Genomic DNA, 19,938 nt, shown 5'->3' on the forward strand with positions numbered 1-19,938 from the left:
AGCCAACACTTAAAAAAAACATTGACTGGCAGTAGATGAATATTGACTGGTATATCATTTTCCTCCCAGAATTAATAATAAGCTAAGCTGCGATGCTCTTAATATAACAGTCTCCTGTACTGTTTTAATTTCTTGCCAAAAAGACTCGATATTGTGAAAACAGTACTAATAAAACAGTTTCACAAAAGAAAGATGCACTATGTCAAATGGTGTATTAATATGTTGATCGGTACACCAATGGTGGCCAGCGTTTCACAAGTCTGCTGCCTCGAGGTGTAGCGTGTCCGATGAAACTTTAAATCGGACGCTAAACGCATCTCCTACATCCAAAGATCAACATAAGATAAGTTGATTTTTCATCTATCTGTAACATCTTCCAAGCAAAGCATAACACAGCACTGCACTTGTTTCAATTTAAGGAGGTTTTTTTTACCAGTGAGGTGAACGCTTAACCACCGCTATTCCACCATTGTGGAGGTGGGAGGGCCCTTGTCTGAGGCTTTTTCCTCATTCAGCCTGTACTGTCTTATTAATACACCATTTGACATAGCGCATCTTTCTTATGTGAAACTGTTTTAATTTCTTGCCAGTTTTGTTCCAAAATCATGTGAAATAAAGAAAAGAATACAACCACACTTGCAACTGGCAGTACAGCCAAGGGGTTAAGAGCGCAGATCCTGTGACCCTTGACCTCTCCAGGTCCAATTCCACACACCATCACCGCAGCACCACCTCACCCCTCCCAGTATGCCAAGAAAACTGCACAGAGCGCTCTTATGTTCTGCAGGAAGAGACCTTGGAAACAGCTATCTGGCAAATCGCTCCGTGATAAGTATTAATCACACGGATGTAGACACTGATGGGAGGAAATCTGCCTTGTGATTTCCTGATGAGCCACACTCGGGAAAGGGGCTGGTAAAAGCACTGGTGACATCAAAAATCTTTTAATTAAAAACAAATCACTCATTAGAATAGCACTTCAGAGGCGCACAGCCATCATTTGCCTGGACATTAAAACCTCTAAAGAGAATGAACCACTTCAAGCCTTCACCTTGCGTCTACCAAATTGACCCAGGCGTGTTGTAAAAAGGGCCAAGTAAATTGTAAAGCGTTCTCTGTCAGTCTTTTAATATTCTATTATTAAAATGACACAAATTAGCCAAGGGTCTGACTGCACTGAAAACGTTATCTGATGTGGTGAAACACAACAATTAAGGCAGTAAGGGGGGGTCTAAATTGCTCAAGTAGGGCCACGAGCCTGCCAATCAAGTTTACCTCATGGCTTCAAAAGGGCCTAATGCAGTGCGGCATGAAACCCAGCTCCGCTTCCCGCTCCTCACACGCTTCTGTTTGAAATCATTCATCCATTAGAGAAGCAACTGCTTATGCAAATTAAGGGCTGGCTTTACTAGAAGGCACTATTATCATGCTATTGACCACAGGATCCAAATTATGCAACCCTGGATTCTACGTACGGTACCTAGATTTGCCTGCCAAAATTTGGCCGCGCTCCCAACATGCGCATTCAAATGAATTGGCCAATGAGCCAACTATCGCCAGTAAAGGATTTGCAGGCGCATCTGGCATAGCCACCAGAGGAGCACTGGCGTGTCGGGGTGTTCCAAAATGTTCCACACGTTCGCCTAGCTCTGGCGCCAGTATTTACACCAGGTTTCATCAGGTGGAAGTCTAGTTCCAAAAGTTAGCTATGGGAATCTATACGTCTGAAGGGCATGTGCCATTTACAGAACCCTCCCTTCCACATGCCAAGGTCTGGCATCTCCCCGCTCAGCTACTTACCTGCCCGGTGGGTCCTCCACATCTACAGCATCAGAGACGGTGCTAAAGTCTGCCTCTCTGGCTGACGGACCTACCCTCTGCTGCATCGTGCCCCACACAGCGGAGGAAAGGTCTCGCTGGCCAGAGAGGAAGCCTTTAGCACTCTTTCTATTGCTGTAGCAGTGGAGGACCCTGCAGGCTGTAAGTAGTTGAGCATAAGAACATAATAGCCTTACTGGGACGGGCCAATGGTCCATCCAGCCCAATATCCCATCTTTGCGGAGGCCAATCCAAGTCACAAGTACCTAGAAGAAACCCAAATAGCAGCAGCATTCCATGCGACCGTCCCATGTCTGTCTCAACAGCAGACTATGGACTTTACCTCCAGAAATGTATCCAAACCTTTTTAAAAACCAGCCACATTAACCGCTCATACAACATCCTTCTGAAAAGTTGAGGGAGAATTTTCAAAACTTAATGGTAAAATCTGATGGGCTGCTACTGAGGTCACTATTGTAACGATTTCAAAAAGGTGAGTTATTCTTAATGCAAAAGAAGCTTACGGATGTTCATGTAGGCTCACTAAATTAACTTGAGATGAGTCGCTGGTGGTAGCGATCAGTCCAATCACAGATTACATCTTCATATTAAAAAAAACCCCAAAACCAAATCGAAGATCGGCAGGAGAGATGCCCACCCTCTCCTGCTGCACTCGCACAACCTCAGAACACCCATCCTTAGCAGCGGGATTGATGCCCACTCTCTCCTGCTGCATCGCACAATCCCCTAACACTACTACCCTCCCCACTCGTAGTGGAAGGGATGCCTACTCCCTCTCTTTGTCGCCCAACCCCCCCGACAACTCCCTCATGCCCCCAACAACCCTGCACCCCCACCCCTCCCTACTTTACTGATGAAGTCCGGCCGGAGGGATGCCTACCCGCTCCGGCTGGCAGGCGGGACTGCTCTTTCCCAGTGCATCCTGAGATATTCCAGGGAGGGGCCTAAGGCTCTGATTGACCCAGGCAAAGGGACCTTAAGCACCTGGGCCAATCAGAGCTTTAGGCCCCTCCCTGGATACACTGGGAAAGGGCAGGTCTGCCATTTTGTAAGAGGTGGGCCTGCCAGCCGAAGCAGGTAGGTATCTCTACGTGAATAAGGCAGGGAAGGGCGTCAGGGGCATAGAGGGAATTGCCAGGGGGGTTGGGCAAAGGCAGGAGGAAGCAGGCATCCCTCCCACAGCTCAGACCTGTCGGAAATTTTGGCCACAAATGTGGCACAATAATGTTAGGGAATCACTTGGCGATGATAGTGAATTGCTTGGAGTGCTTATTTTAATATTCATTGTACATTTGCATGGCATAATGCTAGGAAACTTATGATAATGTGCAGCTAAACCACATGCATGCTAATCTGGCTGGAACTGGTTTAGCAAGCACATGAAAGGCACAATTAAGTTTTGAGAATCTTCCCCTTGGTTCTTATGTCCTTGCCTTCTATATGAATCACACTGTCTTAACGCAAAATAATTTACAAGCCTGAAAGATCAAAACAGTCAATATAGCAAAGCAATAACATAAAAAATATTTCCCTTCCAGCCACTTATTTCCCCCTGGGAGACTATTCCAAACATCTACCACCCTTTCTGTAAAGAAGCATTTTTTTTACATTACCCCTAAGCCTATCACTTCTTAACTTCGTCCTAGGTCTTCTCAGACAGCTGATCTCATTCATGCTTTAGAGATGGCAGAATGTGGTGGCCACATTGCATGCAGTCTATTCCAAACAATCGTCTTAGTTAGAGTTAGAACAAAGAGTGTGGCAGAGCTGGGATTGGAACTCCTTCGCCTCTGAGAGTTCCCCCGTGCTCTACTAGCCGGATCCTGCAGTTTGACAACACACTGAAGGAACAGCTGGTATTCTATATCCTAATCATCCCTGGACTCGAACCAAGTGCATTCAGAATAAAAGCTCGCCTCAAGGCAGCACAAAGCTTTATTCCAACAAGGTTATGTAAAACAGTTGCAATATTACAGTGGAATAGATTTGCTGGGCAAAGTACATATTAATCAAAATTTGAGATCTGGCCAACAAGCTTCTGACTGAATTTTTAGAAAATTTACCTGCTAAAGCACTAAAGCATGCCCTTTGTGTTTCTACCATATTCTGTACAAGATGAGGCAAAAAAAAGCCCCTAGAGATTGTTGTGTTTTGGTTTTTTTTTTTTTTTGGGGGGGGGCCTTTTCTCAGCAACTGCTTTGAATTTAAATGAGAAATTTTGCGTACTTACTGCAGTCAAACAACATTTAATTATCTTTTAGCTAGGTTGATGTTACAAACATTTTTCCACGTTAAAAATGTTCCAAGCTAGATATAATAACTAAACTACTTCATTGGTTACATTCAAAACAGAATTAGAAAAACAAACTATTCTTAAATTGTATTTTGGAAAAAAAACCCCAAGAAACAGGCTTTGTTCTGTGGTCAGCAATTGAAAGTACAGTATTTCCTGATGTTGCCAGACAGACGCAATTTCGGAGGAAGGTGTTCCTACAGCTTAAGCCTCTGGTTTTGGCGATAGGAGCTGGCTTCTCCCTTAAATTTCCATGTACACTTCTCTTTCCGTATTCACACTGGTTAGGGGCGGAACAGACCCGCGAATACGTAAAAACTGAGAATAACTTTTTATATGTTATTTGCAGGTTTTTTGTAACAGCCACCATTAATAGTATTGAAATTGCAAATAACAAAAATACAGCTTCTTTCTTCCCGAAGATCCGAGGGTTGGGAGGCAATGGAGAAATCATCGTCTTCTCGCTAGTAAAGAACAAAGAAAAGTCTACTCGGAAGAGAAGTAGGGGGAAGCCCAGCGAAGGAAATTCCCAGGGCGGAGACTGCACATAAGCGTTCTTTCGCAAATCTAGGCAGCCTTCCTTCTTCAGAATTGGCATTATTATTACTATTGAAAGGTCACTTGGACACACAAAGTCAGAGGCGTGAAGAAAGTACAAGAGGTTTATTACAGCACTCTAGTGCAAGAGGTTTATACCGGACTCTAGTGCAGTTAACAGCCTGCCTACTAGAGTGTTAGAATCAGGAAATGCACGGACTTTTATGCCCTTTTCGCAAACTAATATATGCAAAAACTACAATTTTCATTTGTTACTTCTATAACTTTTCTACAATTATTATTGGTCCTAAGCCAGCACTTATGATAGGTTCAGGGATACAACTTATAGTCCTATAGGAAACTAGCTCATTTCTCTGCTTATCTAAATCTTCCAGGTCTAAATGTTAAATGTACAGAAGGGCAGGGTACATCATGGCTCAAACTCTTATCTATTTAGCTTACAATGTGGTAAGGCAGGGACATACATTTTAGGCAGATGAGGTCAGTAGATTGTACACTGTTTTCAGCTATGTAGGCCAGAGCAATATTTTAAACAACAGTTAACTATTTCATGACCCTACACTATTACTGCATTATATTTTCCTCACGGGACGTGATAGACGACCCTTTGCTCTTCCCGCTTTATAAGTGCACAACTAGCTGCTTCTGTCTGCGCACTTTATTTTCATCGAAAAGGGCCCGAGGCAGAAGAGCTTGCCACGCTTTTTATTTATTTAGTGTTTTGGGGTAGGTTTTATTTTTTTTATTTGCAGTTTGGTGAAATCGCAGCGTACTTTTGTTTAATCGCATCTGAAGCTGGAAAGCAGCGTTTTTCTGTGTGAAAGCTAGGAAGCAGCAAAATTTTAATTGGTACTGTACTTTACTAATGGATAATGTAATTTTGGGGGAGGAGCCAGCTTGCCAAAAACGCGAATAAGCAAAACTGTGAGTACTGAAACCGCGAGGGAGAAGTGTAAATGTTTGATATCTTATGGAAATAATAAATACATTTTTGTGGATCCATCTCAATTAGAGAATTTTCTAAAAAGATAAAGCTTTGCTTGAGAAAGTTTCTGAAACTAATATAGCGGTTGATGATAACAAGTGACATTTAAAAGTTGGGCCTTTGTCTGTTTGTGATGGCATAATGAACAATTTCTTGGATACCTTGTTTTTTTGCTCATATCAAGGTACTAGACAGCCCCAATGATGTGGACTAGGTCAGTAGTAGTGTTTTATTTTTAATTCACTTCTTTTGTTATTCTGATGTACCTGAATTTTGTTATGTATGTAACAAATAGAAACAAAGTTATATTAAAAAAAAAAAGTTCCAAGCTAAAACAGTAAACGTCATTCATAAGAACATAAGAATAGCCTTACTGGGTCAAGCCCAGTAGCCCGTACTCACGGTAGCCAATCCAGCTCACTAGTACCTGGCCAAAACCCAAAGAGTAGCAACATTCCATGCTATCGATCCAGTGCAAGTAGAAGCTTCCCTCATGTCTTAACAACAGACTATGGACTTTTCCTCCAGGAATTTGTCCAAACCTTTCTTGAGATACAGCAACCAGAACTGAACACAGTACTCAAGGTGAGGATGCAAAATGGAGTCATTATCATATCCTCAGTCTTATTTAACATCCCTTTCCTTATAATCCCTAGTGTCCTGTTTTCATTTTTTGGGGGGCTGCCACCACACACTGGGCAGAAGATTTCAGCAAAGTGTCTCAATGATACCTAAATCTTTATCTTGGGTGCTGACTCCTAAGTTAGACTCTAGCACCTGCTAACTATAATTTGGATTATTCTTCTCACTTTGCATTTGTCCACATTCAATTTCACGTCTTCTAGAGAGAGAGAGAGAGACCGTCTCCCTTTATATAGCCAGCTTAGTATAGCGAATGCCAGTTCATATTCAATAACTCTTTTAACACCAAAAGACAACTCATCTTCCTTCGTACAATCAAAATTAAAAACAGATAAGTACATAGTCCGCTAATAAAATGTGTTTTAGTTTTTAATTTTTCTGATGTGCTCTAAAGTGCCAGGGATGGAAAGGCAATCACCACTTGTCACGGAGAAAAAAAATTGAACCAAGATTCTATTATTTTTTCCATTTTTATCTGTCTCTTTAAAAGATTTATAAGAGAATTCGTACAGGGCCTAATATTCAAAATCACTTATGCTGTCAGCAGCCGATACCAACTGCATTAATGCTTTTTTAAAAATACTGTCGGCATCTGCATAGAAAACTTGAGGCCACATCAGTCTGGTCAAAGCTCTCAGTTGGGAGGGGAGCTTGGTATTCCAGAGCTGTGTCTAAAATGCTGAGCAGTGAAATTCAGTTTCTCTGTACAGAATTCTCTACATGGCGCTGGGATGATCCACACTAAGCTAGTATTAAGCTGCTCCGCAGAGAGCGCTGGTGAGAGGTAGCTCCACCCACCCCCCAGAACTCCTCCTTAAAAGGGGAGGGGCCAACGGCCCTCAGCCGTTCGGTGCATGTCCAAGCGTTAAAGGCGAAAGCGAATGTTAAAGGCGCTCGCCTTAGTGAGATCACCTTTGCGAAGGGTCTTAAGAAGTGACGAGCAAAAGAAGAAACACTAAGGAAGGACACCTACACAAGCAAGCAGTAGATAAACACAGTAGTAGCAGAGAGCAATCACAGCAGACACAGAGGACACATACAAGCAACAGGAGTAGCAGGTTTAAAATCAAGAAAAAGACTTCACAGTAACACCAAAGACGCTACATGAATTCCTACACAAGGAGATGCCACTTCAGACGACAAACCGGCAAGCGGACAGCTATGGATGCAGCAGACAGAAGCAGGATGTTGAGCTACCCACTTTTCTGCACCGTTTGCCATATGTATGACTACTTCTCCTCTGGGAGGTGGTCTTATGTATGCAGTCGATGCGAGGAACTGGAGGGCCTGAAGAAGCAAGTCAGATTCCTAGAGGGTAGAATACTGGAATTAGAAGCACTTCAAGTAGTGGAAGAGGAGGACAGAGAGGCAGAAAACTTCATGACAGAGGAAACCGTTGAGGAAGAAGTCAGGGAGTTAGAGAAGTTCATTGAAAGGCATACAGGGAGGCTGTGGAAAATCACCAACAGTAGTGGAGCTACCAAGATACACCTACAGTGAGTGAGAACCACCTGGAGGACAACCACAAGGAAGACGAGTCCAGTGCAAGCCAAAGCCAGAATGAGGAAAGATGGAAGTGCACAGAAGACACGGACCTACGGCTGGAGAGATAGCCATACACCAGGGACACGGACCTGTGGCTACAGAGGCAAGAGAAGATAGAGAGGACAGCAATCGTCGTGGGGGACTCCATCATCAGACAAGTCGACAGCCACCTAGCGGGAGGAAGACGGGATTGGCTGGTGACCTGCCTACCAGGAGCCAAGGTAGAAGATATAGTGAGCCGCATCGACAGGATCATCGACAGCATGGAAGAGGAAGATACGGGATTGGTGATCCACGTGGGGACAAACAATGTGAGCAGCACGAACTACAGCAGGGACCAGTTCCGGATGCTAGGAAAGAAGTTGAAGACCAGAATGCAGAGGGTAGCATTCTCAGAGATCCTGCCGATATCCAAGGCTGATGAGAAGAGACAAACAGAGTTGCAAGCAGTCAACGCGTGGATGCGACACTGGTGTGAGGAACAAGGATTCTGTTTTGTGTGCAACTGGACGACGTTCTGGGGGAAGAGCAAGCTATTCAGGAAGGATGGACTCCACCTCAGCTGAGACGGAACGAGGCTACTTGCAAGCAACATCAAGAGAGAAACAGAGAAGTTTTTAAACTAGGAAGAAGGAGAAAGCTGACAGTCGACCACGAGTCAATGGTTCAGGAACCGGTATACCCAGAGAATACCATGCAGGAAGATAGCAGGGAAGACTCACTGGATCATAGGCAAGACAGAAATCCTGACAGATCGAGGGACACAAGAGGGAAGGAAATGCAAGAAAGTAACAGGCCGCAAACTCAAGTGTATGTACACAAACGCAAGGAGCCAAAGGAATAAGATGGGGGAATTGGAAGCTATGGCACAAAAAGTTAACCTCGACATCGGCATCACAGAAACATGGTGGAAAGAGGAAAACGTCTGGGACACTGTACTACTGGGATACAAGCTATACTGCAGAAACAGAGTGGGTCAAAAAGGTGGGAGTATTTATTGCCCTATACGTCAAAGAGGGAATTGAGTCTACCGGAGAGAACACGCCGGAAACGAAAATAAGGTAGAGTCTCTATTGGTCAAAATTCCAGGAACAAATGGAACAGAAACTAAGATCGGCATCTACTATCGACCCCCGGCGTAGTCCAAAGAAATTGATGGAGAAATGATGGACGAGAGTAAACGCAACTGCAAGGGAAGCAGTGCCATTTTGGTCCTCCATTCCCAAAATGAATGCAGGCCAGCATTCAGCAGAAGATGAGAAATGAAACCACTGAAATTAAAAATGGAGAGTTTTCCAGAATCAATACAGGAAAAAAAAAAAAAGCACCAAGAACCTCAATGAAAACAAGATCTCCACAGCTCTTTGGTTCAGCAGGAAAGAAAACTCTGGGATTATAGGGAAGAAATACGTTGTGTTTTTCATAATGCACTTAGATGAGATATAATCATTTTTTTAAATAAATAATCACTGAATGCATAAGCTTGGGCTCATGAAATTTATCAGTTTCATCACTGTTGTTCCACGACTCAGCTGAGTAATTGAACATGCGCGCACACACCCCTCCCCCAGCCCTCCCTCCAGGGCTCCGTCTCTGCAAGAGCAAAAGGAATTGAAAAAATCAAATCAAATTAATTGTTCAGAGTCAAGAGTGTTGACCTATTCAATCTGCTTCAAGGAAGCTGGGAAGACAAATAGTTCTAAGATCATAAACAGCTCAGGGTGCGTGAGCCCTTTTGACATTTGGAGCAAATTAAGAATGGCAGAACACCTTTTGCCACCTGTCCATAAGGTCAGAGTCCCTCAGCGCCCAAAGAAAACCAGAAGTCTACGTAGTGCATGCCGAAAGAGGGGGAGAACCCAGATGGGCAGCAGGTCATGCAGGACTGAACAGGGGAACAGTTGCCCTTCCCTCATGGGCAGTTATTTCAGAAGCCCTAATCACATTTTGGATGTGAATACACCTGTCTTTAGAAGTGTATCTTATATATACGTCTTCATCCAGATTATAGAAAGCTGGATATAGAAATGGACACATCCAAAACATGCCTAAAATATCAAAAGACACGTTATGTTGTTGTGTCAACCTCTTGATATTTTAGACATCGACAATTGCAAGACTGGTGCAACTCCCACACTCAGCCAGAATACAGATCTATTCCTTTAGAATCCTTTTCTAAAATACAGGTGGAAATTGACACATCCCAACCTGAAGTTCTTTCTAAAATCCACCCTGAAATGCTTAACACTAGTTGTGCAGACAGGAAGGGGCCGGACATGAGTAAAATCACTCTGGCAATACACAGACTGCATGATGGCAGCAAAAACACAAGCCTTGGAAATGGAGAGGGGTGAACCTCTGCCCGACATAGACATCTTGGATGTTTGTCTGAATAATTGGTTTGTTTGGGTTCTGTAACCGACAAGGTGCTCCACCGCCTCTGTGCATACATCCATGGTCAAATGCCTAACCAGGACTGTTGTCTAGGAGGAACGAAGAGCAGATTGGCAGTTATTACCAGGCAGTAATGCATTCCGAAGTGGGGCAATGATGTGGCTGATACAGGGGGAGCTCAGAAATCTGGAAAAGAGTCTTAAGCAGCTGGCAGGACATGGGGGTTGGGCTTTGGTTAGTCGTGGATGCTTTTTGATGGTACAAAATGAGTAATGCAAGTTTGATTAATTCATGGCAATAGTTTTAACGTGGATAAGTGTAAAGTGATGCATGTCGGTAACAAAAATCTTATACATGAATACAGGATGTCTGGTGCGGTGCTCGGAGAGACCATCCAGGAAAAAGACTCGGGAGTACTGGTCGACAAGTCAATGAAGCCATCTGCGCAATGTGCTGCAGCGGCGAAAAGGGCAAACAGAATTCTAGGAATGATTAAGAAGGGGATCACGAACAGATCGGAGAAGGTTGTCATGCCGCTGTACTGGGCCATGGTACGCCCTCACCTGGAATACTGCATCCAGCACCGGTCGCCGTACTTTAAGGAGGACACAGTACTACTCAAAAGGGTCCAGAGAAGAGCGACTAAAATGGTTAAGGGGCTGGAGGAGTTGCTGAACAGCGAGAGATTGGAGAAACTGGGCTTCTTCTTCCTTGAAAGAGGAGACTGAGAGGGGACATGATCGAAACATTCAAGATAATGAAGGGAATAGACTTAGTAGATAAAGACAGGTTGTTCACCCTTTCCAAGGTAGAGAGAATGAGAGGGCACTCTCTAAAGTTAAAAGGGGACAGATTCCGTACAAACGTAAGGAAGTTCTTCTTCACCCAGAGAGTGGTGGAGAGCTGGAACGCTCTTCCGGAGTCTGTTGTAGGGGAAAACACCCTCCAGGATTTCAAGAGAAGGTTAGACAAGTTCCTACTAAACCAGAACGTATGCAGGTAAGGCTAGACTCAAGGCATTGGTCTTTGCCCTAAGGGCCGCCGCACGAGCGGACTGCTGGGCACGATGGACCAACTGGTCTGACCCTGCGGAAGCAATTCTTATGTTCACTTTCTTTGTAGTTTTATTTTTTTGTTTATTTTTTGTCTCAGTTTTGGAAAACATTAACATTACATCATATTGACGTTTGCATTTTAGTACATTTTGGCTTTTCTTGCTCTTCCTTTTTTCTTCTTTATTTCTTTTCATCTTTCCTTTCTTTCTTTATATTTTCTCTCTTTCTTTCTGTCATCTTCTTTTTCTTATAGAATTTGTTTCTTACAATTTTACCATGTCTATGGTTCATGTAGTATTTCTTCTGGTGATATTTAACAGTGTCCAGATTTCTAGACAATAAAAGGCTGCCAAATAAGGTTCAGGCTTCCATTAAGGTATGTTCTTCTCCTAATTTATGATAATTTATAAATACTTGTATACATAAAACAATGGGGTCCTTTTACTAAGGTGCGCCAGCCGTTTTAGCATGTGATAAATATTATATTCTATGGACACGTTAGCATTTAGCTTGCGTACCTTAGTAAAAGAGGGGGAATGAATGCTTCATTATACATGCACATTCACAAGAGTCGTCAGCACAAATAGCATCTGCTTGAAGTAATCTATCAGGAGTGCTGCAGGGATCTCCATTACCGCCTACCCTTTTTAATATTTATTTGATCTCCCTGGCCAATTTATTGCAAGACTTGAAAGTCACATTTTTTATTTATGCGGACGATATCAGCATACTTTTGCCAATGTTAGCCTTTTCAGACAGGTATAAAAGCTCAGATTGCTGTTTTTCTAGCGCAGATAGAACCGTTGGATGTTCAGATTTAAACTCAAGCTCAATCCAGAAAAAAACTAAATTTTTTCTCACAAGTCCAAATGATAGCATTGCAGATAAAAAGCTTCCAATTAACAACCAGAATTTTGATATAGTCAGCTCAACTAAGATCTTAGGGGTGACGTTAGATCGCTATTTAACGTTAAAAGATCATCCTGATCTTATGATTAAAAAAAATGCTTTGTGATCCTCTGGAAACTGCGTACTATTAAAAAAATATTTTGATTTTGTTTCTTTTAGATTATTAGTCCAATCTTGAATTCTATCTGCTCTTGGTTATTGGAACATATCTACTTTGCATTCTATAAGAAAACCTTAAATCCCATTCGAATAATACAGAATACGGAAGTGCGCTTGATCTATGGATTAAAAAAATATGATCATGTGAGCCCCTTTTATCAGCAACTGCATTGGTTGCCATTCGAAGCGTGAATTATCTTTAAATTTAGCTGCACTTGCTTTAAAGCTCTTTTTGATCTGACTCCAGGATACCTATCCTCCCAATTTAAAGTACATAAGTCGAATAAAAATACTCACAATGTCTGTATGTTTATGTTCCCATCTGCAAAAGCTTGTCGCTATAAACGATTTTTAGATAAGACTTTCACTTTCTAGTTAGGAAAAATGAATTCCTGGTTAATTCCTCCGATTTCTCAAACTCAATCATATCAGGCCTTTAGAAAGTTATTGAAAACCTATTTGTTTGATAAATTTGTATCATGATTATTCTCTTGACTTTGTTTACATGTATGCTTCACTGATTGTACAGTTCTTCTTGATTGTTAACTGCCCGGAATTATGGTTGGGAACTTATGGTTGGGCGGTATACAAGAATAAAGCTTATTTTTTTTTATTATTACATTTGGTTCCTTCTTTTTTTCACATTCATTATAATTATATATTGTCAACATTTGCAATGGTTTACTTCTTCTCTCTCAAACCACACTTTTGTCGTCTCTTTCAATAATTCCACATCAACAGCCATTCAAAATAACTTTGGCATCCCTCAAGGATCCATACTGTCTCCCCTACTCTTTAATATTTATCTGGCTCCTTTACTGACATTATGCCAGTCTATTGGTCTCACTGCCTTCGCCTATGCGAACGATATACAGATTATCCACCCTATCGATGCTTCCAACCCTTGGGACATGGAGATAATGATATGATGATTTAAATGGGGATGCTCCTTGAGACAGCTCTCTGGCGAAACGCTAAATTCACGTCGGAGCCCCAAGTTTTCTATATAAGATAAGTCACTTTAGGCTTTTAAGAGTTCACTAAGATTAATTTATTTATTTATCACAAGATAGCCAAATAATGACCGATGAGGAGGCTGGCTATGTTATAACTCCAGCTTTACGTGAAATATGATGTAGGAGAATATCCGCTGAGGTTATAAAAATCAAAGTATTTTGTACTCCAGATACTTATTCATTATATTTTAAGAGTTTATTTATTAATGAATATACAAAAATAACTTTTTTGATAGTGTGAAAGAGTGAAGCACTGATCGACTGATTGACTGTCATATATATGTTGCATATTTAGACATTTTTAGATAATCTATTAATGTTTATATGTTTAATTATGTTTTATTATTTATACATTTTTATATGGATTTGTGTGTGTTAATATATTTATGCTTCTTATACTGTAGACTCCTGATGCAGGCCGGTTAGTCTTTACGTGGATGAATAAAATACTGTAGAACCTAGAGGTCGCCTTCGTTGTTTCTTTCACTTCTCCGATGTGAGACGGTATTTTCTTCTGTGTTTGTCCTCCCAGGACACAAAACCCGGAATAGAGCTGAGGGTTTTAGACTCACTCGGAGTTCTGGCTTATGAGATCCATTTTGAATTATTTTATCTGGGTAAACTTGGTGGCTGAAAAGCCCCCGACCTCCACCCCCCTCATGGGTAAAAGCGTCTGCACTACTTCACAGTGTATTTTACCCAGGGGCCCCCAAGCAACAGGCAGAGATCTCCTTTTTCAGCGTCAGTTCGTGCCTTACACAGCTCAGAGAGAAAGACGACGGCAGCTGAATCTGGATGTCTGCACCACTGTGCAATGTGCATCTAATCCAAGGATTAATATTTTATTTCAAAAGCCTTATTATGCCCATCGCCGTCCTCTAATTGCTGGAGCAAAGCAAATGAAGAACAACAGTTTGGGCTTCCCAGTCCAGATGATGTATTATCTAATTAATAAAGTAAGATCTATATTCTCTGCAAAGACCAATTTTTATTCTTTAAGCAAAACAGCAGAAAGATAAATTTAGCAGTGAAAAGCATAAAGTTAACAGGGTTTAATTTCTCCTTGTACTTCTGCCAGTGCAAGAGAATCACCCTGATCACTTTTGGGCAAAAGAGGAACCAAAGTAAACGGACCCATTCCAGTGGGTGAAAGCAGAGCCCAGAAAGGTGGCTCTGTGGCAGTGCTGTGGGCTGCCAGGCAGGAGATTTGGACCCATTCCCAGGCCTGGTGTCTGCTCTTCAGGCCAGCTGTGGGGGCCCAGCAAGCGATTCCTACTCATTGCTTATAGCGACATTTATTGGCCAGACAAAGAATTTGGAAGGAATCATGATCCGTGGTCTTTGACCAAAGACTTTCATTACAATGACGGGCAAGATGGGAGCAAGATTAAAAACTAGAGGAAAATCCCTAGGTAGTTGAGAATGAAAAATTATGGCTGAGCTGAAAGCGCAACAGAGCAGAAGGAAAAAGCCAAGCCAATAAATAAACAAACACTTCTATTTCACTGCAAACTATAGAGCTTTGTGCAGCACAAAAATCAAGTTTGTATTTGCTTTTTTTTCCTGAAATTTTCCTAATTTTTAGGGGGGGGGGGTTGTTTCATACATTCATTTTAATAAAAATTATTAACATGAACTAATCAATTTAATGCAAAATTTATAGACTGGTGCAATTTAGGAAGCACTAATGGGTCCTTTTCCAAAGCTGCGGTATATATTGGCTTTAGCAGACCCTTTCATGAGTCTCTTCCAGGAGCTAATGCCACAGCTGTAAAAGTCCCCAAATTTCTCTTTGTTTCATTAATGGCCACATGCTAATGGTTATGCCTTTTCTCCACTGCCTCCACCCTTTTCCTCTACTGCCAACTCCCGACTCCGCCCCATCTGCCTTGCTGCGCCATATGTCTGGGTAAACCTGCCTGAATCAGTACACCAGATTGCATCTCTGACAGTATTCAAATCCAGGCTCAAAGCCCACTTTTCAAAGCTGCGTTAAGGCCCTAACCCTCCCAACTTGTCTGTTTCTTATTCCCTCTGCAGTCCCTCTCTACCTCTTCATCCCTTTGTATTTCCCTTCATGAGGAGCATATATAGATCCACCCCGTGTCCTATGTGTCGGCAGTCATAATTAGATTGTACATAAGAACAGCCTTACTGGGTCAGACCAATAGTCCATCAAGCCCAGTAGTCCATTCTCATGGTGGCCAATCCAGGTCCCTAGTACCTGGCCAGAACCCAAAGAGTATCAAGATTCGATGCTACTGATCCAGGGCTAGCAGAGACTTCCCCCCGTGTGTTTCTCAATAACAGACTATGGACTTTTCCTCCAGAAACTTGTCCAAATCTTTCTTAAAACCAGCTACGCTATCCATTCTTATCACAACCTCTGGCAAAGCGTTCCAGAGCTTAACTATTCTCTGAGTGAAAAAAAATGTTCTCCTATTGGTTTTAAAAGTATTTCCCTGTATCTTCATCAAGTGTCCCCTAGTCTTTGTAATTTTTGAAGGAGTGAAAAATCGATCCCCTTGTAAGCTCTTTCGAGTTTAATGTACAGAGTTCCATACATTTGGTAGCTATAGAGAAATAATAAATAGTAATAGTTGTAGTAGGATATCAAAGCAGTCTACAATACATTGAATAGTAAAGCAGGTACTCTAAGTATTTTCCCTATCTGTCCTGGTGGGCTTTGTTGCCAGTACTGTGTGGCTACCTATTTTGTAGAAGTTAAGGGCTCCTGAATTATCTGTGCACCAATCAGCGCATGATAAGTAACTTGTTAGTGCAGGTAAGTACCCTCTTCGCCCCTGATATGCCCCATAAAAAATTCCTCTAAATATTTACCAGGTGGTTAGCACGCACACATGCAAAAGCCCCTGCGTGGCACTGCAGAGTTTCCCACATTAAGCCAGTTTTGCTGCTTCAGGCACAGCTTAGTAAAAGGACCCCCGAAATGCAAACTTAAAGGCACATTCCTCTTCTACTGCCCGAGGTTAGCATGTGACGGTATGATGCAGCCGTGGTTAGAGCTCTAGCCTCAGCACCTTGAGGTTATGGGTTCAAACCCCATGCTGCTCCCTGTGACCCCGGGCAAGGGACTTAATCCTCCACTGCTCCAGGTACATTAGATAGATCGTGAGCCCACCAGGACAGACAGGGAAAATGCTTGAAGTACCTGTATGTAAACTGCTTTGAGTATACTCCTCCCCCCCCCCCCCCCACAATGCGGGTGGCAAAGGAACCGATTATTAGCATTCAAGATTACGTGCCGGCCTCCCCCTCCCCTGCAAAAGTATGTGTTGTTCAGTCCTTTGGGTTTGCGCTTCACTGGGTCTCTCTTGTGTGCATGTGATGTACCTTTCTTGTGTGTGTTTATCCATGATGTATGGAGCGTACATGCATTAATGAAATCCCCTTCTAAACTTATCCTCAGTGTTTTCTTGTATAATGGTGCAGATGTCATTAGCATTTCCTGTTCAGTCACAGCACGTGAAACACCTAAATGACACCTTTTCCTTTCCACTGGCTTATCGATCCCTATCCTCCTTGTTCTTAGCCTTCCTGGTGAATCTATAAATTAGAAACATACCGGGAACAGGACTCTCCAGACTATGAAAATAAACGATGGCAATGCTGGGCTGAAGGTTGACCGATGTCAGAGGGGCATGGCATGGTAACCCTAAGATTCCAACTGGTGACCCCGCTAGTGCATTCTGCGAGGAGACTGAGCGCTCCACAAGTGAAAGTGATAAAATGATCAGGGCACTGATATATGAATATGTGTGTCAACAAAGGAAGAGGAAAAAACAAAAACAAAAAAAGGTGAGAAAGAAATGGTTATGGGCAGAGTGAAGGAAAGAAAGGGATGAAAGATGACTGCATGGGCCTGAGAGGTTAAGAGAACAGCAGAGAATGGGAGAATATGAGATGGTCATCCTGTAGACAGTGCACACTCCTTCCCTTCCCCCATACCTCCAGTTGTAACAACTTCAACATGCTCCTAACGACCCTGATGGCTCTCCCTCCAACGTCACTTCCTATGTGCTGCATCCTGAGGTGACATCAGCGGGAAAGCTGACATGGTCGTGAGGAACAACTAGAGATATAGGGATAGGGAAGGCAGGCTCACATGGCAAGAGGTGGAAGGGGCGGATAGGAGGAGGGGTGCTAGCATCCCCACCAACATGGCAGCCATGGCGGACTGCCACCTTCGGCACCCCCCCCCCCCCCCTACTATGCTACTGTCTGCAGATATGTTGCATCTGAGGCAATGGAGGCATGCATCCATGGAGTTAGCAGAGAGGGATCCATTAAAAATCCAGAGCTGGAGGGGCTGGGAGAGGTGAGGGCTCTAAAGACATAAAACCAGAGTATCCAGGAACTAGGCCTCCTCTACCAAAGGGGTGCACAAGTCTAACTTCAGCAGCTTATCAGGTGATGCAAAACTAGCAGTATCCACAAGTCCTTCATGCAGAGAATTAAATTTCTGCTTTTGTCTTACCTCTGCCGTGTTTACTTGTCCTTCCAGGAAAGAACATTCTGCGGCATTATGGGTGCAGATGTGTCTGTATTTGCACCAGTGGCACGGAAAGGAGCCGTTCACGCAGGACAGGCAGCTGAAAATAAGGGAAGAGGCACACATTAGACCAAACCCCTGCCAAAAGGCATCGGTTCCTGAATATGCACAGAAACTAGAAACACTGCAGAGCCATCTTACCACAGAGGGAACTGAAAATGGCAGGTCTGTCAGCTTCCCAAAGCTCTTAAGAGTGAGATTTAGGAAGTGGTCTAATCTCCCACTGAACTGCATGGAAGAAAGAGTATTCACTGAATGCACAAATTTCAAAAATGAAAAAAAACTGAGGGGGCATGAGCAGTTCCCTGGGAAGGAGGCGGAGTTCAAAAGATGATTGACAGCACTCTAGAAGCAACTTGTGAGTTCAGATGCAAACCCTAGCATCCAGGGCCACTAGACACATTGCACTAGAAATAACATTTTTGCTTTATGGTGGGAAAGACAAGAACAAGCTAAAAACTCTTACAAATATACCCATCTTCATAGTGTGGCACAGTGGTTAAAAGCTACAGCCTCAGCACCCTGAGGTTGTGGGTTCAAACCCACGCTGCTCCTTGTGACCCTGGGCAAGTCACTTAATCCCCCCCCCCCCCCCCATTGCCCCAGGTACATTAGATAGATTGTGAGCCCACCGAGGCAGAAAAGGAAAAATGCTTGAGTACCTGAATAAATTAATGTAAACCCTGGGAGAATGGTATAGAAAATTGAATAAATAAAAATGTTTAAATTACTAGTAATGGTTATTACCATTATATAGTCTTAATGGTCCTTTGTTCTGTCCCACTATGGCAATTCTTATGTTGTTATGGATAATATGGTGAAGTCAGTTAGTTTAGCAGGGTTTAAAAAAGATTTGAATAATTTCCTAAAAGAGAAGTCCATATTGAGGCGGCTTGAGGAAATCCACTGCTTATTCTTATGATAAGCAGCACAAAATGTGTTTTATTTCTTGGGATCTAGCTAGGTACTTGGGATCAGGGTTGGCCACTGTTGAAAACAGGATACTGGGGTCTGATGGATTATCGGTATGTCTCAGTAAGGACATAGAACGTAGAATGTAAATTAATGAGCTAAGGCCGGTACTGGACAGACTTGCGCGGCCTGTGTCCCATATGTGATGATTTGGTGTAGGATGGGCTGGGGAGGGCATCAAGGGGAACTCTGCTAGCTTGGAACATGAGGACGTTACTGGCCAGACTTTATGGTAGGTATAGCATGTGTAAGCATGTGAGTTCATGTATGTGTACTCTCTGACACACAGCTAGTTTGGGGGTGTTGGATGTGTAGGCCATTGTCACCCCCATCTCATCTCCATTCCTCTTCCTGCTAGACAGTATTTGACTTTTTCTCTGAGTTATTTGTGTGTGTATCACACATGTAAAGAGTTATATAGTAAAATAATAAATGACGGCAGATAAAGACCTAAACGGTCCATCCAGTCTGTCCATTAGTTATTCCCATTAAAAATACATGATTAAATTAACTTGTCTCTTCTTTGATATGTCTGTAAAATCCGTTTGGTATTGTCCTAGGTTCCAAATGTTGAAGTTTCCCTCCAAGCTCACACCAGCCTATCCAACCATCCCTTGGAGGGAAACTTCAACATTTGGAACCTAGGACAATACCAGACGGATTTTACAGACATATCAAAGAAGAGACAAGTTAATTTAATCATGTATTTTTAATGGGAATAACTAATGGACAGACTGGATGGACCGTTTAGGTCTTTATCTGCCGTCATTTATTATTTTACTATATAACTCTTTACATGTGTGATACACACACAAATAACTCAGAGAAAAAGTCAAATACTGTCTAGCAGGAAGAGGAATGGAGATGAGACGGGGGTGACAATGGCCTACACATCCAACACCCCCAAACTAGCTGCGTGTCAGAGAGTACACATACATGAACTCACATGCTTACACTTTTCTTATCAGCATGCAACAATGGTGACATCATCAAATTTA

At 42.7% G+C, this 19,938-nt stretch overlaps 1 protein-coding gene across 4 annotated transcripts in view; it reads right to left on the reverse strand.

Moving 5' to 3' along the window:
• PLXNA1 (plexin A1) overlaps window positions 1–19,938 on the reverse strand; it is a 529,295-nt gene that overhangs the window by 145,532 nt on the left and 363,825 nt on the right. For all 4 annotated transcript variants that reach the window (XM_033926178.1, XM_033926177.1, XM_033926179.1 and 1 more), the window contains one exon: window positions 17,894–18,008. In XM_033926178.1, the coding sequence (XP_033782069.1) occupies window positions 17,894–18,008 (115 nt within the window). The remainder of the gene's footprint in view (window positions 1–17,893; window positions 18,009–19,938) is intronic.

The sequence above is a fragment of the Geotrypetes seraphini genome, chromosome 17 (genome assembly GCF_902459505.1).
Source record: "Geotrypetes seraphini chromosome 17, aGeoSer1.1, whole genome shotgun sequence".
In the NCBI taxonomy this organism is placed as follows: Eukaryota; Metazoa; Chordata; class Amphibia; order Gymnophiona; family Dermophiidae; genus Geotrypetes; species Geotrypetes seraphini.